Consider the following 26,001-nt stretch of genomic DNA (forward strand, 5'->3'; position numbering starts at 1 on the left):
GAAGTTATTTTTTTGTCTTCTTCGATAATTGTTCTCATTCTCAACACTAACCATAGGCTTAGTGTTGAAGATGATTTAACCCATTTCAACAGCTAATTAAATTATTATGGATTTCTTTCTTGATAAAATTAACATTTTAAATTAATAGATGTAAATAATGAATCTATCTTTACTCCTAGGTCAACCCTTCTTGCTTATTATTCTTTTAATTGGTACCGATTTGAATGATTGAATTTATCCAGGTTTATTTTCTATAAAGCAGGACTAGAGGCAGAGAGATGGCTCAGTGGATTGAAGTGCTTGCTGCCAAGCCTGATAAACCGAGTTCCATCTCCAGAACCTGCATGGTTGAAGGAGAGAACAAGCCCCCTTAAGTCGTCCTCTGACCTCCATGTACACTGTGACTTGAGCATGCCCACACGTGTATACACATCTATGCACATAAACAAACAAATAAGTAAACAAATAAAACCAAAATGTAGCAGGATTAGTGTGTGTGTGTGTGTGTGTGTGTGTGTGTGTGTACATGTGTGAGCATTTGCATGTGCATGCACGGATGTTGTAATGTGAGAGTGGGAGTAGGGGGTGTATGCGCTTTGTTACATCAGCTTCAGAAAATGAGTGGTCATGGCCACCCATTTATTTCTGTGCTTTGAAACGGTTTCCATAACACGGGGATTATCTGCTCCCTGAAAGTCTGAACAGCTTCACTGGGAAACCCATCTGGCTCAGATCATCTTAGAGACTGTTTCCTTCCTGATCCTGTCCACCATCCTCCCATTCACTGGTTCTCTGATTCTTCTCGGCATCTCTCATGCCCACTGCCCCCCTGGTTGCTGGTTCTTCTGGAGTCCGTTTGGGCAGGACTCCCTCACTCTAGACTTAAAGTCTCCACAGACACAATAAGAAAAGCCCCACTAACGCAGCATCTCAGATCAGTATCTTAATAGTCATTCTCCATTTTGTGTGTCTTCTCACTATGTCTAACTTTGTTCCTGGTTTTCCCTACTTGAAAAAAAAAGGAATTAAGAAAAAAATAGGTCTTTTAATTTGGAACAACTCCAAATTGGCAGAAAAGTTACAAGGCTGGTACATAGATTTTTTTTTTTTTTTGTCTACACCACCCCATCGAGGGTACCTCTCATGAGTGTGGTATGTTTGAAGTGAACCAGGCTTGGTATGATCTTATTAAGAAGAGTCCAACTCTATCCACTTTATTCACATTTCTTTAGTTTTTGCCTAATGATCTTTTCCTGTCCCAGGATCCCACGCGTTACATTAGCCCTCCTTCGTCGGCTCCTAGTTGTGGCACTTCTCATGCTTCCCGCTTGAGATGATCTCGGCAGTGTCAGGGCACACTGGTCTGGCATTTTGTAGCATATCCACCAGTTGGAGTTGAGCTCATGATATTCCCATGATCAGCCTGAATTGCACACTCTTGGGAGGAGGATGGTGGGGTTAGCGTGCCATTTTTCTTACGTCACGGTGTTAGCTTGCATACCACGGTCGATGCTTACATCCCTCCCTGGCTGCGGCAGTGTTGGTCCGTTGTAAAGCCACTCCCTCTCCCTCGGGCCAACTGTTGCTTTTATGAGGAAGTGACTATGCACAGTCTCCATCTGAGAAGTGGGGAGCAGTGCTTTGCCTCACTGAGAGCAGACCATGGGCCTACATGATTCCGTGTTATCCTGCAGGGGAGATGGATCTATTTCTCTTTTACTCGCGCACATCTGTATCAGTATTAGATTGATAATAGTGGGTTTTGGTTTTATACTTTGAGGTAGATTTCAGTGCACTTTATTGGATTGGCTCCATTTTCCCATTTTGGCCATGCGATGGTCTCTTAGCTGGTACCTGCCTCTTTTTGCCTCATTTCTGTCACTGTGGGATTTGTTCTGTGTCTCTTGCCAGGCATATCTTCTCATTTTGGTTTCTGACTCTTTTATATTTCTCACCCAAGCTTCGAATCAGCCTTGTCTCCAAGGAGCCCTGATTCCTGTCACTGGAGAGCTGCATTTAACACCAGCATCTGATGCCAGGTGCAATTTCCACTAGGAAAAGAAATGTACGTGCATGTCCTAACCCCTTATGGACATGTCTGTAAAGTGTGCCTATGTGTAGCCTTCTCCGTGTGATCCAAAATTGAGTTTGCTCACACACATGTGTCTACCTGTACTCCATCACCCCACGTGGACCACGTGGCCGAACCCTTTTGCTTATCTGTCGTGTTCTAGCCTTCTCTCACCCTCTGCGATCTCTTTACTTAACTTTCCAGTTGCACGGTGCACAGATTGTTGCTAACCCATAGAAGACACTTTGGTCACCCGCAGTGTAGTCTTCACGTTTAGTTCCTGTTGTCGTTGGTCTTTCAGGCCCCATTTTTCAGAGTCAGAGTTTTGGGGTTAAGCGGGCACCTTTTCATCTGTTTCTATTTCATGAGCTTGTGCTCACATTTGCCGTCTACCTGGATGGTCTCGCCACATTTCTGCATTCCATATGCAGGATTCCTCAGTCTCTTAGTGAGTTTTTCAAAAGACCTACGAACATTGATTTTTGCTCTTTAGGTTCTGGTGGTAAATGCTTTTTAAAAAGACACAGTGCCATGCATTCGCAATTACTGTGTGATATAGAATAGTTTAACTGCCCTAAAAGAACCCATGTGTGAACCCTCATTCAACTCTCCTTCGTTCCCCAGCCTTCTGCTGCCACTAAGTTTTACTTTATTTGTAGTTTTGCCCTTTCAAGAATGTTGTATAATTGGACTTTTCAGTGAAAGCCTTTCTGGACTTCATTTTTTCACTCAGGAGTATGTACTCATGCCTTTTGCTGACACAGTGGCCAGTCTTTTTGTTGTGAATAATGTTCCGTTCTGTTGATCGATATCTCTTCCAGTTGTGCTTTTGCTGCTGTGATAAAATATCCTGACAGAAAGCAATTTGGGGGAGAAAGAATTAGTTCCCAGTTCCCTGTTACAGTCATCACTGTGAGAAGTTACAGCTGCAGAAGCTTGAGACAGGTGGTCCCATCACACCAGGGAAGGGGGACAGGTGGTCACATCACACCAGTGAAGGCAGACAGGTGGTCCCATCACACCAGGGAAGGCAGACAGGTGGTCACATCACACCAGTGAGGGGGACAGGTGGTCACATCACACCAGCGAAGGGGACAGGTGGTCACATCACACCAGTGAAGGCAGACAGGTGGTCCCATCACACCAGGGAAGGCAGACAGGTGGTCACATCACACCAGTGAAGGGGGACAGGTGGTCACATCACACCAGTGAGGGGACAGGTGGTCACATCACACCAGTAAGGGGACAGGTGGTTACATCACACCAGGGAAGGGGACAGGTGGTCACATAACACCAGTGAGGGGGACAGGTGGTCACATCACACCAGTGAGGGGGACAGGTGGTCACATCACACCAGTGAGGGGGACAGGTGGTCACATCACACCAGTGAGGGGACAGGTGGTCACATCACACCAGTGAGGGGACAGGTGGTCACATCATACCAGTGAAGGCAGACAGGTGGTCACATCACACCAGTAAGGGGACAGGTGGTCACATCACACCAGGGAAGGGGACAGGTGGTCACATCACACCAGCGAAGGGAACAGGTGGTCACATAACACCAGTGAGGGGGACAGGTGGTCACATCACACCAGTGAGGGCGACAGGTGGTCACATCATACCAGGGAAGGGGGACAGGTGGTCACATCACACCAGTGAGGGGGACAGGTGGTCACATCATACCAGGGAAGGGGGACAGGTAGTTACATCACACCAGGGAAGGGAGAAATGTATACATGAATCCTCTTGCTTATTTGTGTCCAGCTCGATTCATCCATTCCTAGACAGTTCAGGACCCCTGCCTAGGGAATGGTGCCGCCCATAGTGGACTAGGTCTTCTTCCATCAGTTAACATAGGCAGCATCACCACCCCACCCCCCACGCAGACATGTTCACAGGCCAATCCTATGCAGAAAATCCCTTACTGAGATTCTTTCCAGGTGATTTTAGATTGTGTGAGGTTGACAGTTAAAGCTAACCACCCTTTGTTCCTGAGGAGCTATTACTATTATTATTGTTATCATCATCATCATCATCATCATCATCATCATCATTATTGATAGAAACTCTGACTGGAACCTGAGGCTCATCAAGGCTGACTGGCCAGTGAGTCTCATGGATCTGTCTGTTTCTGTCTCCCCAGTGCTGGGATTTCACCACCACACACAATGTTTTCTTCCTGGATTCCAGAGATTTCACTGAGGTGCTGTGTTTGTGCAGTGGGCACTCTACCACCTGAGCTATCTTTCCAATCCCAAAATGTTTAATTTTATTGAAAAATAATTTATCAGTTTTAACTTTGAAACTAGTGTGTGAACCTTGTTTTGAGTCTCACTGTGTAGCCTGGTTGGCCTGGAACTCACTGTGTAAACTGGTCTCTAACTCACAGAGATCCATCCGTCTCCGTCTCCTAAGTGGTGGGATTAAAGATGGACACCACCATACCTGGTTTGCCATGTTTTTTTTTTTTCCAGAAGATTTCTGTGGCACAAACTGGCAGATCAGCAGGTCTTGTTAAGTCACAGAGAAAATTGATTTTTAAGATTATCTTAGGACTGGTGGCGCACGCCTTTAATCTCTGGACTAGGGAGGGAAGGAGAGGGAGGTGGATTGCTGTAAATTTGAGATCAGTTTGTTATACAGAGAAACCCTGTCTTGGAAAAACTAAAACAAAAACAAAACAAAACAAAAACAAAAACAAAAGATTGCTATGGGAGAACACTATGACCAAAAGTAACTTGGGGAGGAAAGAGTTTATTTCAGTTACACGTTCAGGCGAAGTTAGGGCAGAAACTCAAGCAGAACGGGTGCTGGAGGCAGGAACTGATGCAGAAGCCATGGAGGAGAGCTGCTTATTGCCTTGCTCCCCATGGCTTTCTCAGACTGCTTCATATAGAACCAGGACCACATGCAGAGGATGGTACCACTCACAATGAGCTGGACCTTCCCACATACCTGTCTACAAGCAAACCTTAGGGAGATATTTTCTCAACTGAGATTCCCTCTTCTCCAGTGACTCGCTAGCTTGTGTCAAGTTGATGTAAAACTAGCCGGGACAAAGATACATAATGATCAAATTAGTTAATATGAAAACATAAAAAAAATCACTGTTAAACAAAAAAAAATGTTTAACATTGCAGTGTCCTTTCTTCTTCAAGTAACATGGAAGTTAGAAACTTCCAAATATACTCTCTCTCTCTCTCTCTCTCTGTGTGTGTGTGTGTGTGTGTGTGTGTGTGTGTGCGCACGCGCAGATAGGTGGGAGTGCCTGCATCACGCATGTGTTGAGATCAGAGGACTCTGTGGAGTTGGTTCTCTCCCTCCACCTTTACTTGGGATGAAGCTCAGGTCTTAAGGCTTGTGCAAGTGCCTGGCCCATGGAGTCATCTTGCAGGCTTTGTCTTTTTTTTTTTTTTTTTTTTTAAAAAAAAAAACATAGAGTCTTATGTGGCCCAGACTGGCCTTGCTGTCCGGTGACGCTCTAGCGTGTTCCCCTGTGTCTAGGAAGTGCTGTCTGGTGACGCTCTAGCGTGTTCCCCTGTGTCTAGGAAGTGCTGTCTGGTGACGCTCTAGCGTGTTTCCCTGTGTCTAGGAAGTGCTGTCTGGCCGTCCTCTGCAGTTCGTTACCAGGGCTCATGTGATGATGACTCTGCTATTTCAACCTGGGAGCAACACTGACTTTTCCAGAAACAATTGTCATGTGTGGAGCGGATTGATGAATAGTAGAGAGGTGTTCAATCCTTTCTCTCGCATCCACTGTGTAGATTATCTTACTTTGTGGAGGCTGAACATTCTTTTTCTCTCTTTTCCTATCAGTAGAGCCTTCACACTGTGAGTTTGAAGACGACTTTTTCTCAATGTTTCCTACTCAGATTTCTCCAGAAAATTATGAAAATTTCGTGCAGACTATGAAGACGGGTATGTTTAATTTGTGTGATGATATAGAGTGCCACAAGAGGATGTTGGCTGTATATGAAATTGCCATGGACGAAGGGGACTTGGTATAATTTAGAGTAAATGGATGAATAAGAAGAGGGAGCTAGAGTTTAGGGTCAGCACAAGGTCTTAGGCTGTAGCTCAATGGCAGAGAGCTCGCCCAGGACTTGAAAGGTACTAGGCTCAGTCACAACGCTACGAACGTACACGGCAAATAATCCTTTGTGAGTTGATCCAAGATAAAGTTACTGACTGAAACTTCATCATTGCATCCTATTACTGGATATGGTAGCGGACTTCCTGTTCCCCTGGTCCTTACAGCCTTTTTTCACAATTGTGATTACATGATCACTTTTAATTTTTTCAATACTAGATTTTACCTGTGAGGAGGGAAAGAAATGATGCATTGATCAAAGCAGAAAGGAAACCCTTTTCAAACACAGAAAGTGCCCTGAGCCTTAGGCGCAGGAGTTGTCTTGTAGATGTATCATTGGGGCTGGATGCTCCACCGTCGTTTGATTGGTTGTGAGAGAGGGGGAGATTGTTCTCTGCAGGAAAGAGCCTCCCAATTGGTTATCTAATACCAAGTGGTCAGTCCTCAAATCATATCAAGCAAGTAACTTTATGCGGACTGAGCAGATTGCATTTAAATGTTTGTGTATCTGTATCATATATATGTCTCAACAATTAAAGGAAAAGAGGCCATGATTTGGGAGATACAGAGAGCAAGTTAGTTACCTGGTAGTGGTGGTGGTAGGGGTTGGAGATAGGAAAGAGAAGGAGGGAAATGATATAATTGTATTTTAATTGAAAAATTACTTTTAAAAGTAGGCTGTCACTGATAGAAATCTGGCTTAAGGAGGATGGGGAGAAAATAAATCTAAAATAAAGAAAAAGTCCATATTCTGTTTCTGGGTCAAGAATTTAAAAATTATCTCTTCTATTTATGTTTTTAAAATATATTTAAACGTAAACTTAAAATGAATTTTTCATATGATTCACAATTGTAATTATGAGATCACTTTTAACTCTTCCAATACTAGATTTTACCTGTGATGTGCCATTGATCAAAACAGAAAAGAAACTCTTTCCAAGGACAGAAAAGATTGAGCTTAGGAGTGAACTCAGCCAAGACTTTATTAAGCGAAACATTGAGGTAGGTATCTCATGATTCAAGAGACAATGTGGGAGTAAGCAGGGGCAGAAAGGGTCACAGTGTGTAATTTATTTATTATCTCATATGTGCATACGTGGGTGCACATGCCCATACAGGCTTTCTAGTCTAATTCCATCACGTCTCCCATCTTGCCCTGCCCTGCCCTGTCTCCTTCCATCCTACTCTGTCTCTTTCTAAACAGCTAGCTTCAGCTAGGCTTTAATTGATCACTCAATTTTCTGAAAAATTTCTGAAACGGGAAAGGGCTTTGAGCAGTACTTCCCTCCAGATTTTAATTTGTACATCAATAAAGTGTGCACGCCAGTATTTATTTATCAACTCATTGTCGTTTTGAGACTCGATATTGTAGCTACTGCATTTAGAACCTGGAGTGAAAAACGTCCCTGGCTGAGCAGCAAGGCTGACTTAGAGAGACCAGCTGGTACTCTGCCCCCTCTGGCCCCATCTACTGATTCCCCGCTCCTACCCCCTTCAGCACCCCCTCCTATCCTCCCCTGATCCCCCAGCACTTGGTCACTATCCTTGATTCAGGGGTCTATCCTTGGTGCAGCACAGTTCAGGCAACCTGATTTGGTTTGTCTTTAAGGTACACACAGATGAGTTAAGGGCACAGGGACTTCTTTATTAGCCCAGAATGCTAATTAATTAATCTACAAGCTACGTCTGTGGGATGTTCAGCAGTAACGACTTGGGCAGCTAGTCACTGGGAAGCCACATTGCAGCAGAGAGAGAGCTGTTTCCTCAGCTCAGGCCTGAAGCGCTTCTCACAACTGGCATGCCATTCCAGGCAGCTTGATTCCTGAGTCAGTCTGCCACTGCCAGGCCGGCCTCGGCCACTCTGTCTTCTGTGCTCCATGCACGTGTAACTTCAGGGAACCGCCTCCAAACTCCTCTGCCCTTGTCTCTGCTGGCCCATTGGATCTTGATGGACTGTTTTTGTTTTCCAAGAGTAGTGGAGTTTTCCGTTTCTGAGTTCTTGCTGATGCACACAACAGCTTCAATTTAGGTCCTCTTCTCCCCTTTCAACAGCAGCAGTGGAATCTTTATTTGAATGCCTTCTATGATAGTCTTGAAATTAATGAATTTATTTTTGAGATAAGGTCTCATGTAGCTCAGGCTGGCCTCACACTTGGCGGGTAGTTGAGGATGACCTTGAGCTTCTGCTCCCTCTGCCTCAGTGTCCCAAGTGCTGAGATTCTAAATACACCACGATGCCAAGCTTGATGAGGTGCCAGAGATTGAACCAAGGGCTTCATGCATGGGAGGCTAGTCCTGCCAACTGATCTGTATGCCCGGTTCCAACATTCTAAAAATTTAAAAGCACTTTCACTAAGTGGATGTGTGGTACCAGAAAGTATCTAAAAGTCTTTCTTGATGTTTTGGCAAATGTTTTTCTACTTCTACATCTGTATATCCATATCCTCTTTAGCAATACATCTTTATGTCTATCATCTATATCTATATCTATATCTATATCTATATCTATATCTATATCTATATCTATATCTATATCTATATCTATATCTATATCTATCTTTATGACTTTTGGTGGCCGGGCAGTGGTGATGTACATCTTTAATCCCAGAACTCTGGAGGCAGAGGCAGAAGGATCTTTGTGAGTTTTAGTCCAGCCTGGTCTACAAGAGTGAGTTCGAGGACAGCTAGGGCTACACAGAGAAACCCTGTCTTGAAATACAAAAAAAAAAAAAAAAAAAAAGAAAGAAATAAAGTAAAAAGACTTTCGTGGTTAATAAGAAGGCCTGCCTGGAACCAGTGAGGGTAAATAAAGGGTGCTTGCCTCAAGCCTGAGTTCCATTCCTGGGCCCACACAGTGAGAGAAAGGGCCCTTCAAGGTGTCTTCTGACCTCCACATTGCGCTGTAGCCGATAGATGCACACATGAGCTTGAGAGCGTGTATACACACACACACACACACACACACACACACACAAAGATATAAGAGGGCTTGCATGTCCTGGAAATATCTGCTTGGAGAATGGTCATCTATAAAAGATTTGTCATAAAATAAAGTTACCTGGCAAATCAAAATGCCCGATCTCTCCAGTTTTAGAACTCAGTGTCTGTTTTGTAGAGCTCTCATTTTATCCCTGGACTCCATGCTGCACTGTTGCTGACATTTCTTACTAACACATCCTGTAGTTGGCCAAGAGCCCCAGAAGCCCGGTGGTTATGATTGACAGAGAGAAGAAAAGGCTGGACGAGCTCCTCAAAGGCCTAGACGACACAGATGCGGGCCTGTCCAGTTCTGAGGTATGTAAACTCGGCTTGTCAATGACTTTATCTTTCTTAATCTTTATTACGCCATCGGCCTTTCAGCCCAAATCGACACTTTCCCCCTTAGAAGATATTCTCTGCATTAAAAACCCTAATGTTTTCTAAGTTATTCCCTCAAAGAAACATGCTCTTCGTCCTCCCTGAAACACTTGGCATTCTGGTCTGACTTTTATTTCCTCGGGCTGAATAAGGATTTGACAGGTCCAGAGCACCTCGGTCCTGCCCGCATCCCCTTCAGCTGCTGTCTGTGTCAGATTGCCTGCAGCCAAATGGGAGACCAGGGCGTACAGGCGCACAGGTCAGCGTTTACTGGCGGTTCTAGAGCAGCCCATGAGCAGTGATCACTGTGGTCACAGAGAGGCTGTGCCAGATAACACTAAGCCTCAGCTCTGTGACGACCCTGTCTGCCAGGATACTGCAAATTTTTTTGAGAGAAGCTAGAATATCAGACTTAAATGGGAAGCATGTGTTTTAAATGTCACCAATTAATTTCTTGGAAAAAATTCTGTGTGAACAAACATAATAGCCCTTCTTCCACTCCATATCCAAAGCAAACGACAGAACCTCACAGATTACAACCTCTGAAGGCCCAGTGGGTGCTGGGTGCAGTAATGGAGACCGGAGTGAGGGGTGGATGAAATGCACTGCTAAGCACCACCGAAATCTGAGGTTACTTCAGTTTTGCTCATTATGGTAAATATCTTAGTTTACTAACAAAATCTTAGGTAGCAGAATTAGACACCCAGGTTTCGTTGTAAGTTATTAACTGTGAAGCTGGGTGAGCCACTTCCTGTGGAGGTGGTCAGTATACGTATCTCTCTCTCTGTTCTTATAATGCTTTGACAGTGAGGTTTTATGATTAATATTGTTTAGCATATTGGCTTAGTTAGTATTTATGTTTTATCCCTCACATATTTTAAATACATAATATCAATTTAAACAGTTTTTTTTTGTTATTTTTAACTACCTTTTGTTGTTATTTGGAATGACCACTGAGAATATTTGGAACATTTCCTGACTTTAAATTATGGATTTTAATGATCGTGTTTGATCTGTTTTATTCACTAACTCTTTTTACCACACATTATTTGGGAATCCAGTCCTATTTCTGACCTGGTATTGTTATTATCTATCGACTTCAGAAGTAGTTCCTTGTCCTGGCTGGGTTTGTGTGTCAACTTGTCACAAGTTAGCGTCATCATAGAGGAAGGAGCCTCAGTGGAGGAGAGGCCTCCATGAGATCCAGTTGTAAGGCGTTTTCTCATTTAGTGATCAGTGGGGGAGGGCCCAGCCCGTGGGTGGTGCCACCCCTGTGCTGGTGGTCCTGGGTTCTATAAGAGAGCAGGCTGAGCAAGCCAGGAGAAGCAAGCCAGCAAGCAGCACCCCTCCATGGCCTCTGCATCAGCTCCTGCCTCCAGGATCCTGTCCTGTTTGAGTTTCTGTCCTGACTTCATTCAGTGATGAACAGCAATGTAGAAGTGTAAGCCAGATAAACCCTTTCCATCTGAACTTGACTTTTGGTCATGTTGTTTCGTCACAGCAATAGAAACCCAACTAAGAAATTCCTAAAATCTTATATCTTGACCAGCCTAGATTTGTGGTAGGATTGGTTTTTCTCCTCCCCCACTCCTTTCTTTCCTCCTGAATATGTTGGAATCATTTGAACTTGAATTTCAGTCTTTACCTTTAGAATGTTAAAAGATTTTCCTTTGGAGGAACATGTTTCTTATATTTTAGGAATTCTTTTTTAAAATTGTATGTATGTAGTGAATATGTGTGTACAAGTGCTTTGTGTACACATCCATGTACCTGAATGTGGAGACTGCAGACGGAAGCCTCTACTGTCCTTTACAAACCTGTAACAAAACAGGTTTTGTAGTGGAACCCAGATCACTTCAACCTAATGCTAGAGAGTGGATGAGCCTGCCTGGTGGTTGCTAAGTTACCTGTGTGAACCCTGACTGGAAAGAAGGTTGGGAAGATCATCTCTGGTTACTCTCTTGGGAAGGTGAGGTGCCTGCAAGCCAGAAAGTTGAAGCTTCCCACAAAGGCTGACAATGTCTAGGTGGCGCTGGACGGCCAGAGTCAGACAATGTTACCTTCCATTTAATATGTGAAATTTCTTGCTGCAATTGCATGGTGCCTGGACATTCATGTTTCTGTTGGGTTTCAGCGATAGGTTCCTTTAACTATAGCTTCGTTAAAAATAACTTCACTCAGGCAAGAGTTTTACATTAATTACTCTTTAGTCATTGATTCTATAGTTTTAGTTATTGTAATTATTTATCACTTAGTTCATTCAGTATTTATATTGATTTTATTTGGGCAGTTAATCAACTAGTTTCTTATTTGTGACTAGTTGGGTAGTATTAGTTTTCTTGTAGTTTTAGACTTTTAGGCTTTTTATAGTTACTTTTTTTTTTCTGCAAATACCATGACATAGTCACAACCCTTCGGTCAGTTTTCTGGGTGCAGAAACCACAGTTGGACACCATTCTTCACACCTTGTTCCACCTTTGCAGCCCTGAGTCTGACAAGTCCCGGGTGCAGCTCTTTGTGCCCGTTCAGATGGACTCATCTGTGCCCGATATATAATCATGCCCCGGAAACATTCAGTGTGGCGTTTTTGAATGGATCCTATAATTAAATCTTATTTTTTTGAGTTTTGTCTTTATTTATGAGCATGCATGCTGTGCACATATATGTGCACACAGAGATCAAAGGGGGGGCATCAGATCTGGAGGTGGAGTTATAAGCAGTTGTGAGCTACCTGTTGTGGGTGCTAGGACCAGCGCTTGGTTCTTTTGCAGAAGCAGGGCCAGCTCTTAACCACTGAGCCACCTCAGCAACTCCCGTGACTGGCTGAGACTCAGTTACTTGGTTACAATAGCAAACTGTTAGGTTATAGCTGGTTGATATCTTAAATATAGTCCACTATGCACAAAGATTTTGGGCTAAACTTATTTGGTCATGGAGACTAGCTAAGGTCAAATTATTTTGCTTCACTGGGATAAAGTTTGAAAATATTGTATTCTTCCCATCATGTCATAGTTTTATTTTTTGTTTGTACTTTTTAAGTAGGAGAGTGATCATATGAGCGAGAACCAGCTTGTGAGGCTGAGGGAGCCCAAAGAGGCCCTCAGAAGACACTTCGCACAGAGTGAGAAGAGAATGCAATCATAGCTTTCTTACCTTTTACTACCCAGGGCTGGTGGTGTGCTTGTAAGCCTGGGCTCTGACGGAGAGCTCTGAGAAGTATGTTTTGAAACAAATATCGTGTGGGAATGACCTGGCCACATTGGTTTCCTTTTAGGGTGACCAGTGTGGTTGGCTGGTCCCGGGAGAAGGCTACACCCTTGCAGCCACCGAATCTCAGAAGCTCGCTCAGATTGACACGAAACTTCAGGAATTCTCTGCGCTCTCACCAACGGTCTGCAGTCTTTCTCCAAGACTTGAGAGTCAGAGCAATAAGGCATGTTATTTTTGTTTGTTTGTTTGTTTGTTTGTTTGAGGAGAGAGGGGGAGTTGAGACAGGGTCTCTCTCTGTAGTAGTCCTGACTGTCCTGGAACTTGCTCTGCTGAACAGGCTGGCCTCAAACTTACAGAGATCTTCCTGTATCTGCCTCCCAAGTGCTGGGGCTAAAGGCCTGCAGCACCATGCCTGGCTGAACGATAAGGTGCGTTTAACTCAGGAGCACACAGATTGCTCAGGTTAATGCATGCAAAAATTACCGCATGTGCTTTCTGATCTCAGATGGAGAGGTTTGTCCCAGCTATTCTTTTATGAGTACAACTGCAAAATTTTCAGGTTTTCCAGCAGTGTGTATGTATTTTCTTTCGGTTATGTCTACTTTTTTTGTTTTTGTTTTTTCAAGACAGGATTTCTCTGTAGCTTTGGAACCTGTCCTGGAACTAGCTCTTGTAGCCCAGGCTGGCCTTGAACTCACAGAGATCTGTCTGCCTCTGCCTCCCGAGTACTGGGATTAAAGGTTTGTACCACCACTGCCTGGCCGGTTATGTCTACTTCCTACTCATTTAATTTTTAGTTTGGAATTTTCTAAATTGAGAAATGGGGCAACTGAGAAGCAACTTATTTTAATATTATCATTTCATCGTGATGTAAAGTAACTTGTGGTCATGAGTCGGAAGAAGGGAGAGAAGTTACTACTATTCATCAGTCCTTCCAGCCTTTCATCTTTTGGGCCTAGATGTGAGCAGAGCCGGTCATGTGCCCCTTACCTGTCACGTTCTTCCAGGTCCTTTAATAGCAAGACCGAAGCTTTCCTGTGATAATCTCTGTCCTCTGAGAACTTTGAAATAAGTGTGGATGGCTCGCTCCAAACTTCTGCGAAGTGTAGAGCCTGCAGCGGACAGAGAAGAGCAGGGCTCGACACAGCGAACTTCCTGTTCCTCTGCATTCCAGTTCCGGTGGGCTGGTTTGGGCTTGGGTGGTGGTATTGAGAGAAAGTGGTGTGTGTGTGTGTGTGTGTGTGTGTGTGCGTGTGCGTGTGTATGTGTGTGTGTGCGTGTGTAGGGGGATTCTAGAAGATACTAATTGCTGACTGAAGGTTACCTTAGCTAAAGAAACTGTTAAGATGTCCTGACGAAACACCTTGGGAGCTATTTCAGCTTCCCTAGATTAAGTTTCTAAGGGCTGGATGGAGCCATACCTGACCCCTTGAGGCAGAAGCAGTGGTGGTACTGTTGCCAGCACTGATTTCTGGACTGGGGTCAGAGTTTGCAGAAAGAGAGAACTGAGATACTCATCGTAATTGAATGGGCCCGGGGACTTTGGCACAAGGCACTAGAGTGTTTTGTTGTATTACAAGTTCTGCTCCCCAATAGGAGGTAGCTGAGATGAGTGAAGAGATTGTCTGGGGGTCCCCTCCATTCTCTTCAGGTTCATCTGCCTGTTTGTTGTTGATAGGGTTCTAGGATAGCTATGACCTAAAGCCTCAGCAGTGTTCTTAGAGACAGAAGCTGTCCTTGTCATGGCTGTCAGTCATACAACTGTGCCGGTGCGGGCTGAGGTCATACAACTGTGCCAGTGCGGGCTGAGATCGTGCAGTTTTATGGGAAACACATTTTATTTTTTTAACTGCTCCTGGGCTTCCCACTGGACACAGTAACAGACCAAGAGCGTCATAGTTGCTGGAAAGAAGTAACTGATGCTTCTTCCACACAAAACAGCACATCTTCTTAACCTGTGTTCAGTTTCCTCTCGGAGCATCTCACCCAAACCAGCACTGCACACTGAACTTTCAAGTAGAAATGCAAACCTAGCAAATGAATTCATGGTAATTATTTTTGAATTCTGAGGTCTTCTGAATACATTCACTGAAAAGAATGTGTAAGCTTTTTTATCTTTGTGTTGCTGGTGAATGGGCTCCAATCTGTCGTTGAGCACAAACACTTAGCATTTGAATTCGTATTAGTTTCATTCTTCTGCAGATCATTAGCCTCATCAGTGGTGTTTCTTCGTGAGCCTTTAGGAGAATGCCTTTTAAGTGGATTACACATTCCTACTTAAAGACTCATTCTTATTTTTGTGTGTGCACGTGTGCCTGTGCAAGTGTGCCTGCTTGCCTGTGTATGTCTGCGTGCATATTCATGTGGGTGCTACAGAGACGGGAGAGGGTGTCAGAGCCTTGAAGCTGGAGTTGCAGGCAGTTGTGAGCCACTCTGAGTGCTTCACAAGAGCCGTCAACGCTTGTAACTGCAGAACCATCTCGCCTGTCTCTCAACTTCTACTTTCAAACTAATTCAACAAACATTAACCTAGGGCTTACTGTATATTAGAAATTACAGGGGCTTAAAGATAAGTCAGGCACATGGGTTACCTTGGAGTACAAAAGCCTTGCTTTAAGTAACATTATTCATATTGAGCAGGTTCTGTTTAAGATTATATATGTGTGTTCATATATACATTTAACAACAATTAAAAAAAATAAGAGGTCACTGAAGTTTCTGCTTCCAAAGTACGAGGACCCGAGTTTGATTCCCAGAACTCGCCCCAAAAAAGCCACAGAAGACTGCCCACCACATAGCACAAGGCTGGAGCTGGTGGCTGTGGTGTCAGACAAGTTCACAGATGGGTCTCCTTAGGCTCACAAAGTGTTTACAGATGTCTATAGTCAATATTTAAAAGTTAGGTGAATTCAAATGAAACTACCAGTTTCTAGTTTTCTTTGAGAAATTAGAGAATATGACAACCCTTGACCTGACTCCCTGGTGTGGGCTAGGGAACCAGCCTGAGCTGGGTGGCGCTAGTGTCTCTTCTGGTCCTCCACTTCCCTGCCCACTTGCTGTTCTGTATCATGTTGTCAAGAACATGATTCTCTGCACAAGTTGAAACACACAGGCTCCCTGACATAGCTGCTTGTGGTTACTGGGTGATGTTAAGTTGGTAGGCATGGAAACCTATGATGCACACTTGGAAGGTCTCTAGAAATGATCACAGAGGGTACAGCCAAAGCTCTGGTCTTTGCAAGAGGGAAAGGGAACATCACCTCTCCTTGCCCTTAGAAGTTTGCTGGTTGTTGGTTGTGATCGTCCTTACATTAATCACATGCCTGGTGTTCTTAACTATGGGAAAATGCTCTTTAAAGATTTATTTATTTTATGTATGTGAGTGCTCTATTTGCATGTATGCCTTTATGCCAGAAGAGGGCATCAGATCCCACTATAGATGCTTGTGAGCCACCATGTGGTTGCTGGGAATTAAACTCAGGACCTCTGGAAGAGCAGCCAGTGCTCTTAACCACTGAGCTATCTCTCCAGCCCCAACTATGGAAAAAATTTTTAAAGCAATATTTGCCTTTTCCTCTGTGAAAACAAAGCCTGTTCTCTCGCTGCTGTTGTAATATTAACAATGTTGTGGCTGCGGTTTCCTTATGTGCTTTTAATTCTCATCTTTGGGAGCCAAAGAGAACCAATATCAGCTGTATTTATTCCTAGGATCTGTGGATTAACCGTGCATACCTGTGCTTACCAATCTCTTGAGTTGCCAACAAGACAGTCAGTTCTTTCTCTGTATTGGAAAGAACCCTGTGAAGTTGAGTAATGGCATATAATTTTGTTTTTCTCATTTGTACGTAGACTAGATTCCAGCTTTTTCCAGAAATATCTATGATATGGGAAAGTAGTGAACATTCAGTTCCTTAAACACACAACAACTGGATTCAATAATCAGTGCTATTCTTCTTGGCTCTTGTAAAGACATAGACTTTATTCATCTCTCATGCGATCAGTCTTACTAAATCTAGGATTCCACTTCATGGTTAGAGGGTTCTTCCCCCACCCCCCATCAAAGGAGAGTTTTCAGAAATGTCTCTTACTGACAAGAGGTATTTCTTTGTTCTCAAACCACCTAACTTAATTGAATATAATGACTCACCATGGCTTGATTTATTGTCCTGTGCTTAGAACATTAATTCCATCACTCACAGTTTGGTAATGCAAAGACAAACAAACAAACAACCCCCTTGAACCCTGCAACTGTTTGAGTGAAGACATAGTATTTATATTCATCTCTTTTCTTGCCCCAAATCACACAACCGCTGACAGTAAAAAATGAGTTTGGTTTGTTTGTTTCTTTCTCAACACTAGCTAAAATTTAGGAGCAATTTGACATGTAATCCTGAAAAAATATATATTGCCAAGTCCATTTCCCCCCAGAGTTAAAGCATGGGTTCAGAGCAGGGATCCAGTTACCACTTGGTTTATGCTAGTTACAAGCCCTGACTTTACCTCCCTGCAGAAACCGTGGCAGCATGTCTCAGGGGCATCTGCGTTTGCACTGAAGAATAAACCAGAACTTACTTTAGCATTCCTGGCCTCTAGAGCCAGGCTATTGGAATTCTCATTTAGATCTGGGAAATAGCTCTCGTCTCCCTGCCCCCATTTTTACAGATTGTTTCGAATTTTATACTTTTTTTTTCTTGTGATGCTTCCAATGCTGGCAAGGTTTCTTTGTTTCATGGCAACATTCCGAGATGATAAAAATAGTCTGAAAGATTTTCCCCACTACATTTGGACAACTGACCCACGTGAGACAAGGCATAGGAGTGGCTTGTAGACATGCAGAGAGTGAGCCCGGACGTGCAGGGCAGGCTGGCCTCTCCCACGCAGGTCCGTGCTCTTACCGCATGGCTTCTTTGAATATCAAATAACTCAGTGAGCTCTGAGTAATTTCCTTTGTATTTGACTTATGAAAAATGAGTTTATTTAGCTTCAAAGGCCTCTGTGGGCTCAGCCAACATCACAGATATTTTTTAAAGGGTAAACTCTGAATCTCTTGGCAATCAGTTAGAATAACAAATATCAATTTACCTTGGGGTTAATTCTCTCCTTCTGATGCCATCAGACACTGAGTATATCACGGAGAGCTTTTGCTGAGTTCGCCGCAAAATCCTTGCTGTGTAACTCAGAGTTCCAGGAGCAATCTGTTGCTTGGATACTCCACTGAATTAAATCTCAAAGATCGGGAAGATGGTTCCGGCTGGGGTTTGCGGTCAGGAAAGAACTCCCTGCACCAGGCGCTGGCTCAGTCTGCAGCGGGTCACTGGACAGCACCAGTGACATCTCTTGTTCCCTCCTGGCCTGCCTTCATTACATGGTATTGCTCAGCTACTTGACCTAGACAATTATGCTGTCAGAGAGGACCACCAAGGGACCAAGGAAAGATCTCACACACCCTCCCTCCCAGTGCAGAGAATTGCAGATGAGGCAGCAGAAGTTAAGGCTTGGGAAGAGGGGATGGCATCTTAGTTGCATACCTGATGGTCCTTGCAGAGCCCAACTGAGCCCTGATCACCAGGCCTGCACTGTTGAATATGCAGTTTGTGTTGACAGTAACGTCAGTCATGCTGCTGTCTAGGCAGGGATGTGTGGTATGTGCAAGGAAGAGCTAAGTGACCATAGGAACAATAAGATGGATACAGTGAGCAGGGTTTCCTTTCCAGGTACAGCAGAGAACACTTTAAGGTGGACACATACTCAAGCTAGATTCAAATAAGTTAGTCTCTGAAGGGAGGTGGAGGGTGGATGCTTGGGGTAGTGGGGAATTAGCAGCAAGATCATGGCTAAGGTTCGAATCTAAGACCCAGGGGATGGTGGATGAGACCCTAGGCCATATATACCTCACCCCTTGCTGTGTTATTTCTCTGCAGAGGAGAAATTAATCACACTGGACCCTTTAGTAGGCTTAAACAGTATCTTAAGTAATTCTCTGTTTGGGGCTGTGGACCCTCAGACCCTGAATTTTCTGTGACCCTTTGCCTGCTGGAGTAAACAACTTGTTTTCCCATGCTTGCAGCTGCTCTGAGCACGAGACCCTTGTGAATTCCTGATGGCAGGGGAGTGGTTTCTGGTGGGCTTGTGTCTGAAAAATCCCAAGAGCTAGGGCGTGGTCATTAGTCAAGGAGAGCCCTATATAAGCTGCCCTAGAACACAATAAAGGCTCTCTCTCTCTCTCTCTCTCTCCCCCCTCCCCCCCCGTGTGTGTGAATCTCCAGCCCTTTGCCCAACTCGCGACAGGAAGTAATGTCATCTTAGTCAGGAGCAGGTTGAACCAAGATGAGGAGCTTCTGATGTTGCCAAATCCAGTTTCTCCCATTACTATACACCTGCTTCTAATAACACGGATGGGCAGGCTTACAATGAAGGCATAGCAACAGCTGCTGTGATTACCCATGCAGTCTCAAGCACCCACTGTTTCAGTGGTGGAAGAACTCACGAAGCCCTGTTTCCAACCAAGGGGTTATTGGCAATTGATAGCTGCTGGGGCAGGTAGAACCATATCTTTTTGGAGGTGTGGCCATTGGTAGATGGCACACACTTCATTCAGTGGATGGCCGACAGCAGTGCACATACGGGCAACACTAAACAGATATAGTGCATTATTTATTTTTTAGAGGAGAGGACATGAAGTTGGGAGATAGGCATGTTGGGGAAGACCCAGGGGAACCAGAGAGGTGAATGGGGAGTGGATATGATCGTATTTTGTTGTACAAATGTATTTGCAAAGAAATAGAGAAATTAAAATAAAAAATGAAAAAAGAAATGTATGTGACAAACTCGAAGCCCAGAGAACCTGCGAGCAGGACTCAGGTTCTTCCTGCTATACCTTCCTGTTTTTCAGACCATGCCAGGCCCTGAGTTTATTCCACCATTTGTTTATGTGTATTCGGACCTTTAATTCCTCAAATAGGAAAACTGAAAAGAATTCTAAACATGGGTTGAAGGGAAGAGACGTTGAGCAACACAGTTGACCCTTAAGTCTCGGTCACATTGGAGGGTTTGTGACTGATCCTTAACTGGCCTGTGAGTGAATTATTTTACTTTTAAATTAGGAATCTGACCTGGATGAAGAAGGAAATATGGAAGCAGCTCCAGGAGAAAAGATACTCCGGGACCACAAAGAGCGAAGGGACCAGCGGTCTCGACTGAGAGCCATTGATGGCAAGCTGCGAGAGATCAACGACCAGGTGTGCGCTTTCTCACTCAGCCTAATCGTAGTCCTTCACTGACCCGAGAAGCTGCTCAGTTAGAGTGTTTCTATGTGCTGAATTGGGCATGAGATCTTGCCAGTCTAAATCAAAGCAAAAAATATGATTCATAGGATTTAAGATGATAAATTCATAGGATTTAATATGATTCAGTAACTTATACACTATTACCTGTAAAATACGATCTGAACTCAGAATCATCGTGCACATAATGGCCTGTCTGACAGGAACACACATGTGGAAATATTCTCATGTATTAGCCTTAATGCTTAAATATTCCCACCTTTGGTTTACAATTAATACACTTTTAGTTTTAATACAGTGTTAGTAATTTTAAGCCTACTACATATTTTCTTGCTTTTAATTTAAAGCTATATTATTACTGATGACAGATTATATATAATATATAATATGATATATAATATAATATATTATATATAACATATATAATAATATATATATATGGTGGAGAGAGTGATTTTAGCCACTGACTGTGGCAGCAGGATCCCGAGGCAGCTGGTCACATTGTGTCTGAAGTCAGGAAGCAGAGAGAACAGAGGGACAGTCTCTGAAGGATGCTTCTGGGAACTGCTTATTCTGCCCTATTTTCTTATTCTTGACCCTATAATCGGGTATCCTTTCAAGATACTGCTGCTTAAGCTCATGACCCGAGTTTGAATCCTGGAAGTTATGGTGAAAGGAGAGAACCAACTTTCGAAAGTTTTTTTCTGACCTCCACACATGTGCTGTGGCACCCACCTGCCCTCACTCACACACATGCACACACATGCACGCAATACACACATACCCATAAATATACAACATGCATGTACACACGCACACATACATCACATGCACACCTTATTATAATAAAATAATTTAAAAATCCCTGACTTGGTGAAAGGTATAATATATGGCCGCAGTACTGGTGAGTTGAAGATCAAGTCCACAGCCAGTCTTAGGGAAGGGAAAGAACGAACTAAACAGGGTACAGGAGTCCTGACACCTACTCCCGGAGACACCTGGCTCCCGGGACTGGCTTGTGAGCAAAGGCAGGAAAAGCTGCCTCGTTCTGTGCTCTGATGGTTGCCAATAGCTGTCGTGGTCAAGGTTAGCAGAGAGAGCAGGAGTCCACCAATCTGTAGACCGCCGCGGACCTGTCATTGCCAGTGAACTTAGCTGTTAGGAGCTATGGGAAGAGACACAGCACAGGGAAGTTGAACCCCACACATTTGTATTGAACTGAATATTCACATAGGGGCCCCAAGAAGCAGCTCCATAAAATGGCCTCTCTGGGCAAGCTTTATTATTTGCCATACAAATGACAGACAGTCTCTGGGGCACTCTTGTGGTTTCCTCTCTCAGAAGTTGATTTCTGTTGTTTTGGGTGTTCTTGTTTCATCCAGCCTTCTAACTTCCCCCACTTTATAACTTCCCAGATTTATAGTCCTGATTTGCAAGCGTCTGTTTTGGACATCATAGTTATGATCCAAGTTGCTCAGGTTTGAATCTCAACTTTGTGATGTTAGTATGCTGTGAGAATTTTTTCAGGGGGAGATGTGAGCAATGTCCCCCTCCCCCCAGTTCCTTAGGTCCTAAAGTTCGACTCCACCAAAGTTCACTGTGGGGACCAATGAGTTCTTTAGGCTTACTTCCAGATCCTGAGTGGAAGATTATGGGCAGGAGTTTGGGTGATCTTAAAGCAGCTCCAGTAGAAGGGCTACGCCCACATGGACGGAGGCTTCCCATGCTGCATGGATGGAGTCCTTCCCCAGCCTTCTCAGCCTAGATACATTAGCTCTTTCTCAGGCCCCAAGGTCATGCGAGATTAGGGCAAAATATGACTGGGAAGAGTGGATCCTCCAGTGAGGGTCCAGTGACCCGCTTCATTCCCTCCTCCTTTGAGGGAATGCCTAGTCGGCAGCTCAGCTGGGATCTTTTGCAAGCAGACACATCAGTCTCAGGAAGATGGCTGCTATTCTGCTCTGATGATAGGACTGTACAACTCAGTAATATGGTATTTGGGTGAGCTTGTTTTTAGACTGAGGATGGAGCACAGACGGTGAAATGGAAGCTGGAGGGATGTAATCATGCAGAGGACCCGTGATATCATCATCTTGGCCAAGGACAGATGAAAGGAAAGGTGGAAATGCAGAGAGTGAGGAAGGTCACTGCATACACTAGCAATCAGAAAGAGGAGCAGAAAGGACAGGATTGGGTCTCTGAGGGCCAGAAGAGTGCGCTGGTGAGCAGTAGCCCACCGGAAGCCCATCAGCAGAGACTGGCGGTCTCTCTGACAGCCTTCCAAAAAATAGAGACGGTAGGCATTGAGTAGAAACAGGGTGAAGAGAGCTTGGATAATTGCAATGGCGGGTCAGAGGGGCAAGGGAGTTGATGGTACCTCAGATTTCATAACCAGGGGAAAAATAAATTCAGTGTGTGTGTCCCAGATATCAGCTTGGGATCCCGTTACCCTTCTTCATTCCAGCTTCAGAACATATTCCGTGTAACCCACACAGTGCTTTGCAACTGCCAAATGTGCGAGGTCGATCTCTACATGGTGAAGAGAAGATGTCTAGATACACAAGGGGAAAGATGTCACTGCCGGAAGCAATGATTGTTGTGACTCCATTTGTGTTGAGAATTCATGTGGAAATCCTGGACCCGCTTTGTGTCACATGCTAGCCGCGATGGCTTTAGTAAGGATAGGGATGATGGAAAGGCAAAGAAAGGAAATACACATTTTCTGGCATGCTAAAGGGAGGAGCATATTGCGACGAAGGTGAATTTTATATTATGTTTTGCATTTTTCTCTGTCTTCCCAACTTTAAAAGATGCACAGGTGTTGTGTTTGTAAGAAGCGTTAATGTTTATGAACGTGAGAATTTATTGCTGTTTGTTGTCTCTTGCCTGATCTTTAAGCACTTAGAGACAGAGTCATTACAACCAATGGGACTTAGTCTTACTGGTGACTCAGATTCACATCCACATACCTGTTAGACCGGCGGAAATATCAGCGATGTGGCATGATAGTGTGTGAGTGGGGTGAGTTGGGACACAGTCATACTTGTATATACTGCTAGCTTTCCAAATTGTTTTTTTTCCTCAGAAGACAATTGACTAATAAATATAACGGTGACTATAACATCATTTATATTTGTTTATATAATCTTACTTATATAAATATTTCCAAAGAAATAATATCCAAGGAAAACCAAGCCAAATAGAAGAGGAGGCACCATAAATGCTCTCACATTAGTGAATGCTCACGCAATTTGCACACGGTGAGCCCAGTTGAGGCCATGGCAGGACAAAAGTAATGAATCCCTGGATCTCAGGAATATAGGACCTTTACGTGAAAATGTCTGGTAGAAAACATAAAAGTCAAAGTTGAAGGTAGATCTTACCAACTGTATGTAATGTATGTTATGTGTATATGCACATTAGTGTGTAATATGTGAATAGGGGTAGCTTTCCTGCTTTCCACTGAGTTCCCTTTTCTTCTAAAGAAAGAGGAGTCATTACTGAGGACATCCTATAAGTCCAGTGTCTCATTTAGAGATATTTTAATTCATTGATGTAATGGTGGACTTCTTGATAATTTAAGAAGTAACAATTTGTGTTTTATCTAATTATCCAAAACACTGAGTGTTCCATTCTGATATTAAGGATTTTTATTAAGACAAGAATATCGTTACGTTCTAGACTGAGGTAAAAATGTCTTTAAGGAAGCAGCGTGGTAATTCCACAGTTAACCACTTTCAATTATGAGATTTGGGATTTTCAAAAGAATCAGCAATCTGCCTTTACCTCAGCGAGCCCATGAATGATACAATGGACAGCAGTTTGTCAGCATTGGAAAACTTCACGGTTCTAATCGTTCTAAAGCGTCCACCACACTTCTCAGCTCTTTATTGTGTCTCCTTTGGGTTCTTTCAGTATTTTCATCTTTTGACGTTGCTACTATATCTTTGCACATTCCTTCCTGTTTCTGTTTCCTGGAAACCACAGATTGGCCTTGCTTGGTGAACTGAGTTATAATTGCATCGGGGCGCTTAGCTCTCTAAGCCCTGTTGCTAAGCAGCGGGGATAAGAATGTGGCTCACAAAGGGCTATCAGTCCTTGTGTCCTTCCTTATTCTTATTCTGACTCGTGCTTATCAGTTAGCCTGCTATAAGAATATGTGGAGCCCGGCCCACAGACCAGGGGCTTTGTTTGCTCAGAGCATGGCTTGGAGGGCATCCCTCCAGTGGCTGAACACTGGGAAATCATCCGTAGAGTGTGTAAGCTTGACTGTCACACGGCCAGTTCTGTAAGCTGGACGCCAAAGCACTGAACAGGTAAATGATTTTTCAGAAACTCACAATTAGTTAGAAGTAGACTTAGGCCAACCCTCAGTTCTTCTGGTACCTGAGTCTGTGAACTTCTCAATAAATACAACTATTAAGTACTTCTGTGTGGGTCATCCATTCTGTGTGTGGGATTTGTGACAACCTATTGTGGACTGAACCAGAGTGTCTGGGAACTCAGCTTAGGTCCTCAAGCTTGCACAGAAAATGCTTCAGCAACGGAGCTCTCCTTGGTCCACGTGCACGTAACTTTTCTTAGAGGACTTCTAGCTGGTCCCAGTCTCTGGCGTGCCTAATTTATGAATTAAATGTATACATGTGTGTATAGGAGAGATAGGGCTTGGTGCTAACAGGGGTTTTAGGCATCCAGTGGAGCTCTTGGAACATGTCTTCTGGGGGGAATGGATACCGCTTTTCCTCCCCTTTTCCCCTTCCTTCCTTCCTTCCTTCCTTCCTTCCTTCCTTCCTTCCTTCCTTCCTTCCTTCCTTTTCTTTCTTGAGACAGGGTTTCTCTGTGGAATAACCCTAGCAGTCCTGAAACTCACTTTACAGCCCACCCTGGCCTTGACCTCATAGAGATCTGCCTGCCTTTGCCTCCCAAGTGCTGGGATTAAAGGCGTGTGCCACCATGACTGGCTACTGCTTTTCTTAATGGTTTCCATCTAAAGCTACTTCTGTCTCGAAGAAAGGATTGACTAAGGCAGTGATACATAGTGACAGCTGCCAGGGGTCTACTTGTTACTGCTGGCAAAGAAACTTCCCCCAAGTATGAATCCAGACACTCTCTGCTTTATTGAGGAAGATTTGCTGACTGGCAGAGCTGATTTAATTTCTTTGTGAAGACTCCTTTGTGAAGACTAGTAGATGACAGTTTGAGGGCTGGGACTGACCAGTAGGCTGTGCTATGCAGGTCGCTGAGTTCAGTCCGTCCTTTGTGTTGTTGCCATGGCTGTGGCTTTAGCCTCTGAGCTTCTGGGTCTCAGGACTTGACTCTCCTCTTTCTGTTCCCTATGTGGCCTTGGGTCTCCTGGACCAAGACTTTCCTAGATATACTCTTGATGTGGCTAGGTTCTGCCTTGTGTTTAATTTAATCATTGACTCCCACATGGCAGGGGATTATGTGGAGGTTCATTTCCTGACATACTGGACCTAGAGATTATCTGTATGTGTTAAATTCTTGTTCCCAGTATCTTCTGTTTACAGGACATGATACCATTGGTTTTCAGTACTGTATTTTTTATACTATTATTTTCAGAGAAGATATGGTGGTACATGAAAAATATCATCTTTAAAATTCTACCTGAAAATTTTATTTAAAAAGTTTTATTAGGGCTAGAAAGATGGCCTAGTGGATCAAGGTGTCTGCTGGTAGGCCTGGGCATCTGAGCTCACTTCTTGGGCTACACATGGAGGAAGAGAACCTTCTTCTGCAGGTTCTCCTCTGACTTCCACCTGTGGGCCATGGCACCTGAGCACCAGTACACACACAGACACACAGCAATAAATAAAAGGAAAAAAGTTTGATTTTGATTTTTGATCAGCTTTATGTATTGACCTAAATGTTGCTTGCTTTGGCTTTAAAAAATAAGACAACTTAAAAAGACACATTAATGATAAGAGATGTGTGTTTGTAGAGCAGACATTCAATAGAATGCAAATGTCAGT

The 26,001-nt window shown here is 43.8% G+C and overlaps 1 protein-coding gene across 8 annotated transcripts in view; it reads left to right on the forward strand.

The window, feature by feature from the left end:
- Positions 1-26,001, forward strand: part of Fsip1 (fibrous sheath interacting protein 1) — a 126,823-nt gene that overhangs the window by 13,153 nt on the left and 87,669 nt on the right. For 6 of the 8 annotated variants that reach the window (XM_048460015.3, XM_048460016.3, XM_048460018.3 and 3 more), the window contains exons 6-10: positions 5,888-5,989; positions 7,051-7,163; positions 9,345-9,455; positions 12,793-12,951; positions 19,832-19,966. In XM_048460015.3, coding sequence (XP_048315972.3) covers positions 5,888-5,989; positions 7,051-7,163; positions 9,345-9,455; positions 12,793-12,951; positions 19,832-19,966 — 620 coding nt within the window. The remainder of the gene's footprint in view (positions 1-5,887; positions 5,990-7,050; positions 7,164-9,344; positions 9,456-12,792; positions 12,952-19,831; positions 19,967-26,001) is intronic. The other 2 variants (XM_048460017.3, XM_048460019.3) reach the window with 1 other exon arrangement.

Source organism: Myodes glareolus, chromosome 10, assembly GCF_982192425.1.
Source record: "Myodes glareolus chromosome 10, mMyoGla1.1, whole genome shotgun sequence".
Lineage (NCBI taxonomy): Eukaryota > Metazoa > Chordata > Mammalia > Rodentia > Cricetidae > Myodes > Myodes glareolus.